We start from the raw sequence: 16257 nt of genomic DNA on the forward strand, positions 1-16257 counted from the left end.
AGCTATTTTTGAAAAATCCTATTTCCATATTAGATTGGAAGCTCAGGTCTGGATTGTATATATACATATATATATATGTGTGTGTGTGTGTGTGTGTGTGTGTGTGTGTGTGTGTGTATTTAATCTTTGTTTTCTCACATTTGTTAATCAATATCAGTGCAGGGTATTTCCACACTGGGACTTCCCCAAACTAATAAATTCACACTTATGCATACAATTCAAACAATAGCACATGGAAATAGAATAATATCATTGAATACAATGTGAAAGTTAGGAGGGGACATAGTTTTGGGGGGTTTTGTTTTGTTTTTTGGGAAAATGTTGAATTTGATCATCTGCTAGTTGAGATTCAGTTGGAGAGGGAATTGATATGAAAATATTGATCAGTGAGTTGCAAAACTGGATATTAGGGTCAGAGATATTGAGTTAAAAGTCATTTACATGGAAATGTTAATATAAGTCATATAACTGAGTTCATTGGGGTTTAAAACAAGGTCAAAAACTGAATCTTAGGATCTGAGAATTGCATTGTCCTGATTTTAGGCTAAGCTCTATAGAACCTTTACCAAATAAGTGAGCATTTACTTTATTCTTTTTTTTAGGAGAAAGAGGAACAGCTAACAAAGAAAGTTTGCTATTATTCTATATTTGTCACTAACATTTCCAAATACTTTCCAGTTTTTATGGAAGACATACCTAAATTGATAAGACAAAATATCAATTTAAATATATTCTTATTACATAAAATGATGACGGGACTTTATGTATATATTTTATCCTTTCTTCAGTGAATTTTCTAAAACATCAATAAAATTATTATCTTGTTTTAGAAGCAAATATATAAACTAATAGGTGTAAAAAGTTTTACTAAGAAAGAATTCTAGGTCCTTAAAATGACAGAAATTATCCATTTTATTCTTGTCCATTGATTTCTTAAAGATCTCTAGAGCAAGAGATCCTGCTTTCTAGACCTCTTCTTAGCTCTGTGATCTAAGAAGCTTTACTTAGGACATTATTTTATATTGTGAATTTAGTAATCATCATCAAAAACAAACATCTTAATTCAAAGCAAAAAAAGAATACTTTTTTTCCATTTCTTTTTCTGAAATGGGACTGTTTAAGCAATTTACTTCCTCCTCTGTTAATCTGGGAAGCCTATATTTTTGGAGGTAGTCATCCATTTCACTTAAGTTATCAAATTTATTGGCATAAAGTTGGGCAAAGTAACTCATTATTTCTCTAATTTCCTCTTCATTGGTGGAAAGTTCTCCCTTTTCATTTTTAAGACTAATAATTTGATTTTCCTCTCTCCTTTTTCTAATCAGATTTACCAAAGGTTTATCTATTTTATTGATTTTTTTCATAAAACCAACTCTTAGTTTTATTTATTAGTTCAATAGTTTTTTTTTTACTTTCAATATTATTAATTTCTCTTTTTAAATTTAGAATTTTAAGTTTAATATTTGATTATTGGGGTTTTTTAAGCTGGTCTTTTTCTAACTTTTAAAATTGCAATCTCAAATCATTCATCTTCTCTTTATTTTATTCAAGTAAGCCTCTAAAGATATAAAATTTTCCCTTATTACTGCTTTGGCTGCATCCCACAAATTTTGGTATGATGTCTCATCGCTGCCATTATCTTGGGTGAAATTACTAATTGTTTCTATAATTTGCTGTTTCAATCATTCTTTAAGATGAGATTATTTAGTTTCCAATTACTTTTTGGTCTATTTACCCCTCACTTTTTGTTGAATGTAGTTTTTATTGCATCGTGATCTGAAAAGAAAGCATTTACTGTTTCTGCCTTCCTGCATTTAATTTTGAGGTCTTTATGTCCTAATATATGGTCAATTTTTTATTGGTTCCATGAACTGCTGAGAAGAAATTATACTCCTTTCTGTCACCAATCAGTTTTCTCCAAAGATCTATCATACCTATTTTTTTCTAATATTCTACTTACCTCTTTAATTTCTTTCTTATTTGTTTTGTGGTTTGATTTATCTAATTCTGAGAGTACAAGGTTGAGATCTCCCACTATTATAGTTTTGCTGTCTATTTCTTCTTGCTTGCTCTTAACTTCTCCTTTAGGAAGTTAGATGCTATACCACTTGGTGCCTATATGTTTAGTATTGATATTGCTTCATTGTCTCTGCTACCCTTTAGCAAGATATGGTTTGCTTCCTTATCTCTTTTAATTAGGTCAATTTTTGCTTTTGCTTGATCTGAGATAAGAATGGCTATCCCTGCTAAAAAAGAATATTTTTAAGAAAATCTAAGATTTTGTTGCCTCATATTGTTTTAAAAGCACATTTTAAATGTTAAAAAAGTAAAAAAAATCCTCTCTTAAAATTCCATTTTATTTTCTTCTATATATTTTGGTGTTATTGATGGTCCTTCAGTTTTTACATATTTCGAGGATGTATGACTTGCACAGTTTTTAAAACTGTTCAGTGATCTCCTCCAAAGTTATAATCAATCCTTGGCTTTTCATAACCTTGATAATGCTCTCTAAACATTTTCCTTGAACAGAAACAGAAGGCTATTTTCTAAACATTTGCCCCATTTCACTGAAATTCTACTTTAACTCTTTAACAAAGTTTCCTTCTTACTCACACTTATTTCTGGGTCAGAGAGACTTTTCCACTGAGATCTGGATCAGAGGCTTTTCCACAGGAATCAGGATCTTGTCAGTCCCTATTTGGGTGCCAAAATGTCAAGTCCGGGCTAGCTCCTCTGAAGAGCTCAGAATCAGTCCTAGTCAGGATAAGCAAAAGTCTTTGCCCCACGTTGGGCGCCAAAATGTAAAGTTCTGTCATCTCTAAGTTATAATCCTTCTCTGGGAGGAGGTCTCTTTTCTGTATAATCTTTTCCTCTGTGAGCAGGTTTCTTGGGAGGCTTCTAGAGCCTTCCCCTCCAAAAGTGTGGGATTGCTGGACTTGTGAATCCATGGGACGTCTTCTCTTTGACTCAATCCAGACTGCCGTCCAAACTCAATGTCCCAGTCTATACTGTTCTTCAGACTCAATGTTGCCTCTTTTTATCCTTCCAGAGAATGGGCTTGTGGGAACTTGCTTCTTTAAAATATTCCTTCAAGGTGAAAACTCCCTTAAAGGTTTGAACTAAAGGTGTGAATTCTGATCTAGAGAATTGTTAAGTACCAACTTAGCACTTAGTAAGAGCCTAACACCCGCCTTTAAAAATAAAGTATAATTAATTATAGGAATTTAAAACATTGTCCATATTCAAAATTCATGTCTTATTCTGTAGTGGTAGTTCATCTCCAGACATGCAAGGCATGCTTTGTCAGTATTCTTCTATCATGATTGATTTACTTTAATCAGAGTTCTCTTGTCTTTTAAAATTGTTTTTTTTCTTTACATTATTGTGATCATGTAACTTGTTCTTCTAGTTATTCTAATAGGTGCCAAGTTATACAGGTCTTCCTGATATTATCTGAATCTCTCATTTTCATCTTTTCTTAAAGTATAATAATATTCTATTATAGCAAATACCAAATTGGTACCAATTGCTATTCTGCAATTGATCCATATCTATTTTACATTTTCTAATTCTTTCCTATAGCTCCAAAGTCCTGATGTAAATCCTTTCTCTCTGCTTTTGGGATATATATGTATTTCATATTTCATATTCTACTCAATGAACAAAGCTTTTTTTTTTTTCTTTTTAAGAAAATAATTTACTATATTTAAGGAACTAGTTTCAAAGTGCTGAGGATACAAAGAAAGACATAAATGTTCCTACCCACAAAAATTATTCTAATGAGGATGTAAATGTAAATGTGTACAGGAGATGAATACAGAGTAGATGGAGGACAACTCAAGGTGAAAGCAATAGCAGCTGGGAGGTTCAAGGAAAGCCTCCTGCAGAAAGTGGGAAGAAGCCAGGGAACATGGATGTATGTCTAAATTATTTCTAGAAGTTTTAGACCAATTGATACCTATACTCATGATGTGTGCTTAATCTCCCAAAACCCTTCCCACAATTGCCGTTTTCCTCTTCGCCAATTTTGCCAATCTAATGGGTTAGAGATGGAAGCTCAGAGATATTTCAACTTTTATTATTGCTAATTTGAAATTTTTTATATAATTGTTGATAGATTTCATTTCTTCATTTCTGAATTGTTTGTTCATATCCTTTTACAGTTATCTATTAGGGGACTGGTTCATGAAGTTTTTTTTTTTTTTTTTTTTCTTTCCTATGAAGTAAATTCATTTCCTTTTGTTCTGGCGTCCATAAAAATAGAGAGGAAATGATTACTGGAAGGAAGCCTCTGTAGAAAATATAAGGCTGCTGTTGTGCTTTCTATGATAAAATATTGCACATTCATGGAGGGCAAATATCGGAAAGAATTCTCCTTGCTATTAAGTGTATCAAGACCTTACAGTCTCCAGGGGAAAAGTTTATCTACAGTATTTTCTGTGTCTCTCTGGATCTTAGTTTTCTTATTTGTAAATGAGGGGTTTGGGCTAAATTATTTCTGAGGCCTTAAGATCTGATAGTCCACAGTACTGTTATATTCTTGAAGAATTAGCTCTGGTGAGTTCAAAGTTTGCTATATAAGCCATCTAGGTCACACAGGTTCTCTCCCATCCTTGGATTCTCCTGTTGCCTTTATAAATTGAGTCATTAAATAATAATTATCCAACTATTTCATATGCATTAATTTTGTATCCACAATGAGATCATTGGGGGAAGATACCATATTTTATACTTTTTTATATAGCCCACAAATAAAATTTAGCAGGAATTCAGTAAATATTTGTTGATGATGGGGAAGGCAGGTTTTAGGTATTCAGACTTTTTAATCTCTTCTCCCCACTTCCTTTTAGTTTTCATTTGATTTTCCAAGGAATTATATATTGGGAATTTCTATAATGTTGCCTGCCTCTTGCCAATTCTTTTGGCTTCTTCATGTAAATGTATTGTTTCTTGTACAGGTCCTTCTGAATTATTGGATATGACAGACAGTGAAACGTAAGTACTTGTCCAGAATTTTATGACATTTGGGTTTCTTTTTGGGATATGGTTGGGAAAATGAAAGAGAGAAGAACTGTGGGATATTTAAATACTGGAGATACTTAGGGATACTTAGATACTAGATGACCTGGGTTTAAATTCCATCCTGATACTTATTAGTAATGTGGCCATGGGCAAACCATTTAATCTTTCTGTGGCTCAAACAATTCCCTAAGATTTTTCTACTAAACTGTGGATTCTACTAAGCATAAATATTTGTTATTAATAAATAAATATTAAATTTATACATAAATTTTCAGTCAGTGGGTCGAACTAATACTATTTTTGAAAGAAAAAAACACAGGGATAGGATACAGTTGAGAACATTATATCTCAATGGAGCAAGGTGGGATTTTCCCCTCCACTGTTAAAGTTCCTCACTGCTAATTTCTTCTCTGGATATTTATTAGTGGAAAGACTTCCAATAAAAAATCACATTCAAAAGTATCTATGATATGTACAGATTTCCCTATATGTATGCACAATAATACAGTGAAACACACAAAGAGAGTATAGTATAAAGAAAAGTTCATTAGACTAGGAATCAGATGTTACTCCTGCCTTATTTGTTAATCTGTTGGGATCTGGTACTTTGGTCTGTCATATGATGTCCAGGTGAATGAACACCATATGTCCAACAGGGACAGAAACTTTTTGAGCAATGCTCTCTATAATTGAAATTCTGTACAGAATGAGTTCTTACATCAAGAAATTAAGTAGAAAATTGAAATAAGAATGATGATCTGAACTAAAACATTATTTTATGGATAGAAATGTAAGACAAAATGGATTTAAAGGAGCATATTCATCCTAGCAATCTCTGGGTCTTATAATTTGGATTCTCTCTCATAAACCTCCTCTGTCAGCCCACAAGCACCTAAAATTAGGATCAGTGAATCACAGAATTCTTAAAACTGGAAAAACGCTCAGAAATATGCTTCAACACCTATATTTTAATAGACCAAAATTGTGCCATAATAAGAAAAAGCACTGGTCTTAGTCTTGGAAGCTAGAGTACTTAGGTTTGAAACCTGGAACATTCGTTAATAGAATGGCTCTGATGTATCATTCAACTTCCTTGAGCCACAGTCGATTCATCTGTAAAGTCTGGGTATTTTATTATATTATCATATAATATTATCTCTCCTAGAGAGTTAGAGCTAGAAGGGACTTGAAAAACCTTATCATCTAAATATCTTATTTTACAGATGAAGATGCTCAGAGAGGATAATGGATTTGTTTAAGTTCAGCTAGCAGTGAAAAGTCAAAGGTGGGGTTTGAACACTTGTCTTCTGATTCCTGACCTAGTGTTCTTTCCACTGGACTAGATCACAGCTACTTCACACTTATAGGATATTCTGCAACTTTTCAGATGCTTTCACATGCATTATTTCACTGTAGCCTCTCTTCCCTCATCTGTAAAATATCTTCCTTGAGATCTCTCCCATCTCTAAAGCTGTGATTCTCATTTTTTATATGAGAGAGTGCAGAGGCCTGGAGAAAGCAAGTATCTCTCCAAGGCAGTCCTAGATATCCAAGGAATTATAGATTGGTTAGACCCAGTGCCCTTTAATCTCATTATCTCCCTACCCAATCCAATGTTTTTGTACAATATGTTGCCTCTCTAGAGAGCATAAATACTTGCTATTAATAAATAAATATTAAATTTATATATAAATTTTCAGGCAGTGGACCAAACAGACTAATATCATTTTTTGAAAGGGAAAAAAATACTCATACAGGAATAGGATACAATTGAGAACATTGTATCTGGAGCAAGGTGGGATTTTCCCCTCCACGGTTAAATTTCCTCACTGCTAATTTCTTCTCTGGTCTGATTTAGGGGAGAGACAGCATTGCATAAGGCTGCTTGCCAACGGAACCGGGCTGTCTGCCAACTCCTGGTGGATGCAGGGGCATCTCTGAGAAAGAGGGATTCCAAGGTAACCTGATGAGTGAGTGGAAACATTCTCCTGGCTGGGCATGGCCACTGGCACCATAATCTTCAGTTGTGCATACAGCTAGGGTAGCCTTTCTATGCCCATGGCAGTGCCTGGGGCTTTGGAAAAAAAGGAGGAAAAAATAAAGTGCTTTATTTAGAGAAACAGCAATTTAAATCTATAACCACAAAGAAAGGGTGTGTGTTTGCATAGGTACATTTATAAATCTCCATGTGTGCCTGGCCTTATTTTGGCTAGTCTGTTACCTTGGCTTAGCCCTGGCAGCCAGACTGTGGAGGGAAAGATATCCAATGTCCAAGTATGGAAATGAGGGTCATTCTAAGTGGGGTGATGGCATGGGTATGGAGTACTATTACCCTTCAGGGTTGTAGAAGGGAGCCTGGGAAGGAAGACAGAGGAATGTGATTCATCATTCAGCCCAATATTTATGTGCTCCAATGTTCATGGCAAGGAGTTACAATAAGGAACATAGAATGTAAGTCCATTTAACATGCTTGTATTAAGTAGCTGCTATATGCAAAGCATTGTGCTATGGTTTGAAAAAAAAATAATCTCTGCCCTGAAGGATTCTATATTTTACCCAGTTTTGTGGAGGGGGATAAAAAAATTGACATGAATACAAAATAATTCATGGATGAGAACTGTGGTGATGTCGGTGGTAGAAGAACATTAATAACTGGATCAAAAGAATAGCCCAAACAATGAAAATCAATATTAAATAATAATCCCTTTGTAATAATTAAAAAGATTCAAGAGACATAATTTCTGGGTAATTTAATCACTTTATAAATAATGCCAGCATTTTAATAAAAGGATGGTAATTTAGCCATTTTTTTCTTAGTCTGCAGACAATCATGGTGGGCTCATATGTGCCCATTGGAAGGGGGGGTTCCAGAGGTTAGCAATCAACTCTGATTGGTTAAAAATTAATGAAAGAGTAAACGCTGGACCTGAACTTTAATTATGTCATTTACTTCTAAGTTTGCCAGCCTTGGGCAGTCTATTCAAAGAATTGATTTTCATCCAATCTGAGTGGAGTACAATAGCCGGGTCACATAGACAAAGAGGTGGATCTGGGTAGAAGAAAAAGTTAACTTAACCTTCAGAGACTAAAGTCCTAATAAAATGATAAAATAAAAAGGGGAAAACCCGAATCTCTCCAAAATCACTGATTAGCAATCATTTTTCACCTTGTATGTATAAGCAATTAATTTTTTTTCCAAAATGCTTTATCATTTTTTTTATCTCTTTTGATTTCTACATGTATTCTATGAGCTAGGTGAGATATATTATCATCTCTACCTTACAGATGAGGAAAGTGAGACATAGATTGAATTTCCAAAAGCACATTTGTAATACACAATAGGGTGATGTAAGGCCAGAGACTAACTTTAGAGAGTCCTAACTAATTTTCTAGATCCAGCAATGACTATAGGGGAAAGAATACTGGATCTGAGGTCAGAGGACCTAAGTTCAAATATTTACTATCTGTGTGTTTGTGGATAAGTCACATAACCTCTTTGAACTTCAAATAATCACCAATAAAATGAGTTTGTTGGATAGATGACCCTTCCACCTCTAAGTCCATGATCTTCTAAAACTTTTAAGGAAAGAAGGGGAGTTTTTGTTTGTATTGTGTTGTGTTTGTGAATATGGGGAAGATCTAAATATTAGGGCATTCAATGATGAAGAAAAATACCAACATTCAGTAGCAAGCAGAGCCCTGGTCATCTAATGAGACAGGTAGATGGGGGGGGGATAGTGTCAGTTTGTGAAGGAGTACTAACTTCCCCATCCTAAAAATGTGTGGTAATAAAATAATGATATTGATTTTCTTATGTGGTTCAAGCTATAAAGTCAGCCTTATATATTGTAGAGGTGTATATATGTGTGTGTGTACATATGTGTGAGTATATATATATATGCATATGTATATATACATATATCTATATATGTAACATATATAGATAATTTTACATATATTAAAATGTGAATGTGAACTCTATTTTTCCTGTAGTAGATGAAAGATGAAATGACTAAAGAAACAAAGGTTTTATTTATTAGGCAATATATATTAATTGGGATTAGATCTCTCCTTCAGTTTAGGATTGGACCCCCAGTACATGAAGAGAGAGATTTTTCTGCATTAAAAACAATCGAATAAGTCTAGTTAATTTAATGGAAAAATTAAGTAGGATACTTTAATTAATCTGATTTTTAATTGGAGGAAACAGAGATTTTTCAAATTGGGAGAGGGATAGTTAATAGATACAATTCCTTGAAATCAGGAAAAGGTATCCCACTCCCCTCAAGTATCTGCGATTAATCTGTATAGGTCCAATTTTCAGGTAACACATAGAGAGTACTTGAGATGTATAATTGTGAAAAAACTCCTTGTATCAATCTTCAAGCCTTGGCTGGGTTTCAGGTCAACATAATCTAGGTCCTTAGTTAAAGGTTTCTAAGCAATATATAGGGGTGGTCTAGCTTCCCAGACATGCAGGACTAGGTTCAAATAATGCAATAAAGTTTTCTCACTGTTCCCACAAGTGAATAAAATTTTCTCACAGTACAGAAATTGGACTGGACCCATGATTGAATAGAAAGAGAACTGAGCTAGCTCCAGAGTTGAGTCACATGATGGAGTCAGTGTGGTTCACTCAATTCCCACTATCACTTGCTGCTCCAATTCCCTCAATTTCTTCAGTATTTTTTTTTTTTTTTTATAAATGTGGTTTTTACATGTGCTGCTATTTTACTGAAAAGATAGCAAGAATAAGACATTCAAATGTGACCTTCATGGCATCTTGTAAGCAGGAGTTATAAATGGCAGGGATGAAGAGTAAAAAAGGGAAGTTATATTAGAAACATGAGATTAAAGTATTGAATGAGCTAGTTAAATCTAGTTCAGAAGATTCCCAGTAGAATTGACCTAAGAGTTATGTATCCAGAAAAGGGAGAGACAACTTCCAGAAGATGTGCTTGATAAAGGTTAACAGCTGGAGTTAAAGGGAGATAAAGCCACTGAGATGGGCTTCTAGTGGTTATAGGGAGAGAAAATTTGACATAGGACAAATAAAACTAATTGAGGAGATAGTGAGTAAGCACATTTGAGGTTTAATTATTAGATAATAAAAAGAACAACCTAACAAAACTGAGTAAAGTAATGAAACTGTATCTTTGTCTCCTAGTCCTATATGCAGTTTGAATCTTGAGATTTCTCTGTGTCCACAGGGAAGGGATTCTGTACTCTGACAACTCTATCCTGTACTGAAGATATATTAGAAGTACACAGAGAGGCACTAAAGGAGAATTATCACCCTCCCAAGTATTTAGGCAAAAAAAAAAAAAAAGCTCTTTTTTTTGGTGTAAACAGTTATAGTGAAAATATGGAAGGGACCCTTTGATTTCGGGTTATCCTGGGCCCATTTTATCTATATACCTTTAGTTGTTTAAATTTCTCATTACCCAAAATAAAAATGGGGTGGAGGGGGTAGGAATGGTAGAATGCCTGCAAGAACTAAACTGTATTGAAGGGAGGAGGATTATGAAGAGCTTGAAAGAGAAGCTACTACATGAGGAAAATATATTTCTGAAAGTTGTATACTTAAGCAAAGAGAGCATCAGACAATATTAAGGAAATGGGTGAATTGGTTTCCATGGCTGCTCTTCATCTACTTTATGGGCCCTCCTAATCTATTTTGGTTCCAGTTTCTTTTAGATAAACTATGATATAGTTGGAAGAGCAATGCCTCCTTAGAGGCAAAGGAACTAGATTTTGCTTTGTCCCTCATTACTTGTATAACCACTACAAAGTTCTTACTTTTTCCATCTGTAAATTGAGGGAGATGCCCACAGAGGTACCTTCCAGACCTAGAACTATGATTCTGTTGTTCTCTCTATTTCTTTTACTGCTTACATCATTAGATAGATGTCCAGTGTTATTTGATTCAAGTGTTGTCTTCTGACCTTTACTTCTTTTCTTCTCCATATGAAGCCATGAACTCCAGTCAAGAAGCATTTATTAAGCACTTACTATGTGCCAGGCAAATCATTTGTTCCCTCGGAGCTCTGTTATGTCACTAATTGGGTCTGATCCATCAAATTAAAATTAGGTGTTGATGGTAGATAATACCTCTCAGATAACATTTACGTTCAGGGATTTTCATCCATTATAATAATGTTTCTCTTTAATAAAGGTTAAGGAAAATAAGTAAAAGAGAAAGGATAAATAACCCACTACCAGCTGCTTTTTTTTTTTTTTTTTTTTTTTTGCTGTAGATTCAAAATACCCCTAGGCAACTATTGTACTGCACTGAGGGCTCCATGGTCTTTTCTTGGAGTTGACTTAAAAAAAATTCCAATTCAAGAACCAAGAGTGGCTAATTGTGTTAGGAATATTCTAGAGAATTTTAAAATCATCAGAGAAAACCCCTATTCAGTCTTCTATGATCTCTTCTCTCTCCCTTAGCTTTTGTTTATTCCTTCAGAAAGTTCCTAACATTCATTTTCTGAGCAGCCACTATGTGTGAAGCTCTGTCCTTGGGTGTTCATCTGATATTCTACCTTTTGTGCTTGTGTCTTTTTCTTTCCATCTGTAATCCACAGGGCAAGACCCCTCAAGACAGAGCCCAGCAGGCTGGGGACCCAGATTTGGCTTCATACCTAGAAAGTCGTCAGAGCTACAAGATCCTTACCCATGAAGACCTAGAGACTGCAGTTTGACTCAGGTAGAAGGAAGAAGGGAACTCTGGTGAGAATATCGACGATGCCCCTTGGCAATCCGGCAACTCCTGTGGAAGAAACTGATGGAATCAAAGTGTCTATCTTTATCACTCAAGATATCTATCTGAGGACATGCCACCAGTTTCTAAGGGCTACTGAAATGCATCATGAAATACAATAGCCCCAGGGAATGAGGCAGGATTCATGAAGGTTTGTGGAATACCTGGTCCACGAAATTTGATCTTTATTGCTTCCAGCAAGTAGCATGAACTTCTGTGTTCACCTGTATAATTTATTTTAAAGTCAGAAAGGATGTTCCTATAAATGGCACTGCTCCTCTTCCCCTTTTGCACAGAATGGTCCCCCACATCCACACAGCCCTACCACAACTATCTGTCAGTTGGTTTTAAATGGAAAGGATGTCTGTTCTCTTAACAGTCAGGCTTCACAGCTAATGTGGTTTCTGGAAGGACTTTCAAGGAGCCCACAAAGACATGACTCTGCTTCAGTTTCCTATGACTAAATTCATCTAAAATATTTAGTGACTAGGGAGCATTCTCCCTTTTTTGCATGGGTTCCTCTCTTCCTTTTCCATTTTATGGGAACTGAGAAGTACCTCATGGATGATATCAATGAGTAGCAGAATTGGGTTCTGATAAATCTCTAAGCTAGAGTGAGATAGCATGAAAATATGTGGGTTTAATTATGTGGTCAGTGAGCAGGGCTCTGGGGCACCTTACTAAGGTACTCAGAGTGGTAAATTGGGGTTCCTGGTCTCTGCCCAATGTAGCAAAGGAATGATTCAGCTTGGGCTTTTTTTAATAGCTGAGTACTGCCTATGTATAGCCATTTTTGCCTTCTGGTGCAATGGAATTGAAGGATGGATGGAACAAAGGCAGACAGTTGGCACATCTACTTCTAAGAGCTACAGCAAAACAATTGGGGGGAAGCAGACAATCATAAGTTTGGAAATGGTGGGAACAGGGAATGGAATATTGTGGCAGACTTTATTTCCAGACATTTCTGAAAATAGAGAACAGGCCTGTTTCATGGAGAGGCTTGACCTAAAACACTGGAAAAGAAAAATGACAATTTCTAAGAAGACTCATTTAAGCAAAATGGCAGCCATTGGTCTTTTAACCAGTGTTACCCTAACCTACCATCCTGGGTACAGTAGTCTTAAGGAGCCTACTGTTAGGTATCTCCTCCAGCTTTTAGGTTTTTTTAATTGCTCTATTCCAAACATATTGCCCCCCAAAATGAAAGAACTACAGCCTCCGTAATTTCTCTTTCTGTTTTATTGTCACAATTTGGCAATATCCAAGTTTCTTTTTTCCACACTGCATGTCAGGTACCAAAGTGGTATCTTTAACTTTTGGCTCAATGTTGGCACCATTAACAACCTCATTTTCCAGGAAAGAAGAAGTGTTTTGCATCCCTTTCTCTTCCTTCTCTTTCCCACAATCTGTCACTGGAGAGACCTTAGAAGGAGGATGCATGACAGTGTTGCTTTCATCAGTGGAGTAGGGCTGTTCTATCTCTACCACCTCAGCTCATTCTGCGCACACAGGTTTCTGTAGGTTTATACTGACCAGGATTTTAACACTCATTAGAGCCCAAGAAAACACCTATGGCTTTGGGGCAAACACTCTTGGCTTTGCTTCTGTATAAGCTACAGACATGGAATGGTTCTAATTCCTTTATTGGGTGTGCAAAGACTTTGCTACTGCCTAAAAGTGACCCTGTCTTAGTCCCCATTCCATCCCCTCTCATTGGACATGAATAAAGTGTTTTCCTAGTGTTTCTGCATGTGAACTTAAATTATCGTCTTTCTATTGTTTACTTACAGGTCCAGTGGTGATGCATTGATCCACTGGTTATTTGAATCACATTTTGATTATATATCACAATTTTCAAGTACAGAAAAATGCATTATGTAAAATAGGGGTTATCCCAAATTAGTTGGTGATTATAACCTTAATCTCCCTTCAAATTGCATCATTGGCATTATTTCAACCATGGGAGAAACAGAAAGGTTGTCAATGATCTATTTCTATTTATCAGCCTTTACAAATCAAGACTGGGGAGGGTGAATAGAGAAATTGTAGTAAAATCTTTCCAGAAGCTGGAAAAAATTACTACAAAAGAATTGAATCCCTGGTGCTTCTCTGCTGAAAGTTTTTCAATTGGTAAGTCTATCATAAAAAAAATATAATCTAGTCATAAAACCAGTTTTGAATCTGGCTTTAGAGGATGCACTTGGCAATGTACTTGCTCCCATAACTAGCAATGCTCTATGTGTATGTGTGTGTGTATTTTTCAGGTTTGTAGTGAGTTCTGACTACTGAATGTCTGAAACTTTTCTGTGGATGACTCCCAAATAGCTCCTCCATAAGCAAAGGATACAAGTGACTAAAGGCAGCCCCGGTTCTAGAAGGAAAAAAAGTTTCTGTTGTGAAAACTAAATGAAGTATTGACTTCTAGGAGGCCCTGGGATCTTCAGAAAATGTTCTTTATGCAACTAAATGCAAAAAAGATTTAGGATTCCATCTTATATAGTTGAGGAAATATTTGTTTTTTCCCTTCCAAAATCAACACTAGGACTAGGTTTTCCAAGCAAACATGTAAGAAAGCCCTAATTTTAATATGATCTTATCATTAAATTAACCTTCACTGGTACACTTTGATTTATTTCATTAGGATAAGGAATTTCTTCATTGGGAATTTTTTCTACCAATACAAGTTTATAATATATAGTCTCAGAGGAATAGAGAAGTGAGAGGTTAAATCACTTGTCTAGAATTGCATAGGCTGCATCTATTCATCAGACCTTGAATTCAGGGCTTTCTTGCTCCAAAACCATTTCTCCATTTCACCATGCTGTCTCTAACTTTCCATGGCATTTGTTCAATTGGACAAATGGGTATATCATAATACAATCAAATCTTATGATTCATAAATTCACCACTCACTGCCTAAGTATCTACATTTTCTAAGATGGGATATGTGCCAAGTGGCCAGGCAAAACTAACTCCACTTCCCTGGAAACCCATTTAAAGCTTAATTTAAAAGATACACACCTATAAAAATGATATTTCCCCAAAAGTACAGAGACAAGTTCTTTGGATGGCTCCAAATGATGGTGGTATCACTTTGTGGTTTGTGTTCTAAGAGTCTTTCCTGTGGTGGCCTTATCATTTCCTAAGTTCCATTTTTAGCTTGGACTGATGGAGAGTTGAGAAATAGGCTGTTTTTATTCAAACACAACTTTATATAACTTTGAAGTGATGTTAGCTATTTTTGCAGCTTCTTGTTCCGGTATTGCACATTTAAGAAATAGAACCCAATGATATTGTATTTTTTCACATCTCTAGGGACAGGATAAAGGACAGAGCTGAGTGAGCAGGCAGGCAAGAAGGAAATAGACACAACAGGTAGAGAATTTTCAATGGAAAGTTCTATTTACCTACATAAGTGATGAGAAGTTTGGAACAAAAGCCAGCCTTCAAGTGAATAGCTTCACTGGCCACATTGAAACAAATTGAAAATATCATTGCTCTCAAACTTTGCCTGATAACTGGATTTGGTGTTATGAGAACTCTAATATGCTATTTAGACCTGAAAAGGATGGCTTCGCCTAGAGCATTTCCGAAGCTTATTCACTAGAAGCCATGCGATACCCATATGTGAGGACATATGGGGTTTCAGCCTATATTGACTTAGAAAAGAAATGAAAAGGCCATAATAAAGTCAAGATGTTACTAGTGCTGGATGGCACTGCCTTGGTTATGGCCTCGAAATCAAACAGCTAAGCTTCTAATATATGTGGTTGAATCAGAGACAAGCATACTTTTCTGTTCAGCTAAGACATTTTAAAATATATTAAAGTAACTAATTATTACCATCATATAGCACTACTATATTTAAAAAGATTATTAAAATTTAGATCAAGATACAGAGAAATGCAAATACCCAAGTAAAATTTAATATCTTTCTTACTACCTACCAATAATTCTCTATTACAGTGTAAATCAACCTTCTTCTTTTTCCTCAGATCTGAGCACCCAGAATCTCTACTTGAGTTGAGAAACTCTTAGGGGTTGCTTAATACTTAAGTACCTTTGGCTAACTAACTTCTTTGCATCAGATCTCTTTTCAGGTGACTTCCTCCCAGTGTGTGATCTTCTGTCTATTGTGAGAGACCAAAATGATTGTTTATACCTTAAAATTTAGCTCAAACAAAAAAATTGCTCAAACTATTCACACTATTTAGCCTATTAAATAAAATTAAATAAAAGAGGGACAAGTCTAGCTGACCTATTTGACATCCCTGGTTATGTAGAAGATACTGTGCTTTCTTACATCTTATCTCTTACCATAACAAAGCAGAAAGGGAAGTCAAAGACATATGGGATCCCATAATCACTTTTTCCTAATCACTCATTTTCCCTGTCATCCAACTCCTGAATCTAAGCTCATGCTGTCATCAATCACCTATCAAGGTGCTTATCAATAAATACACAGCTAAAGTTTC

At 35.3% G+C, this 16257-nt stretch overlaps 1 protein-coding gene across 1 annotated transcript in view; it reads left to right on the top strand.

Moving 5' to 3' along the window:
- The window catches only part of DGKI (diacylglycerol kinase iota), a 570574-nt gene extending 557039 nt beyond the window's left edge, over positions 1-13535 (top strand). Inside the window, 3 exon segments of the mRNA XM_074267817.1 lie at positions 4959-4995; positions 6881-6980; positions 11607-13535. Of these exon segments, the coding sequence (XP_074123918.1) occupies positions 4959-4995; positions 6881-6980; positions 11607-11723 (254 nt within the window). The 3' untranslated portion in view covers positions 11724-13535.
- Positions 13536-16257: the final 2722 nt, after the last annotated feature.

Source organism: Sminthopsis crassicaudata, chromosome 5 (genome assembly GCF_048593235.1).
Source record: "Sminthopsis crassicaudata isolate SCR6 chromosome 5, ASM4859323v1, whole genome shotgun sequence".
NCBI lineage: Eukaryota > Metazoa > Chordata > Mammalia > Dasyuromorphia > Dasyuridae > Sminthopsis > Sminthopsis crassicaudata.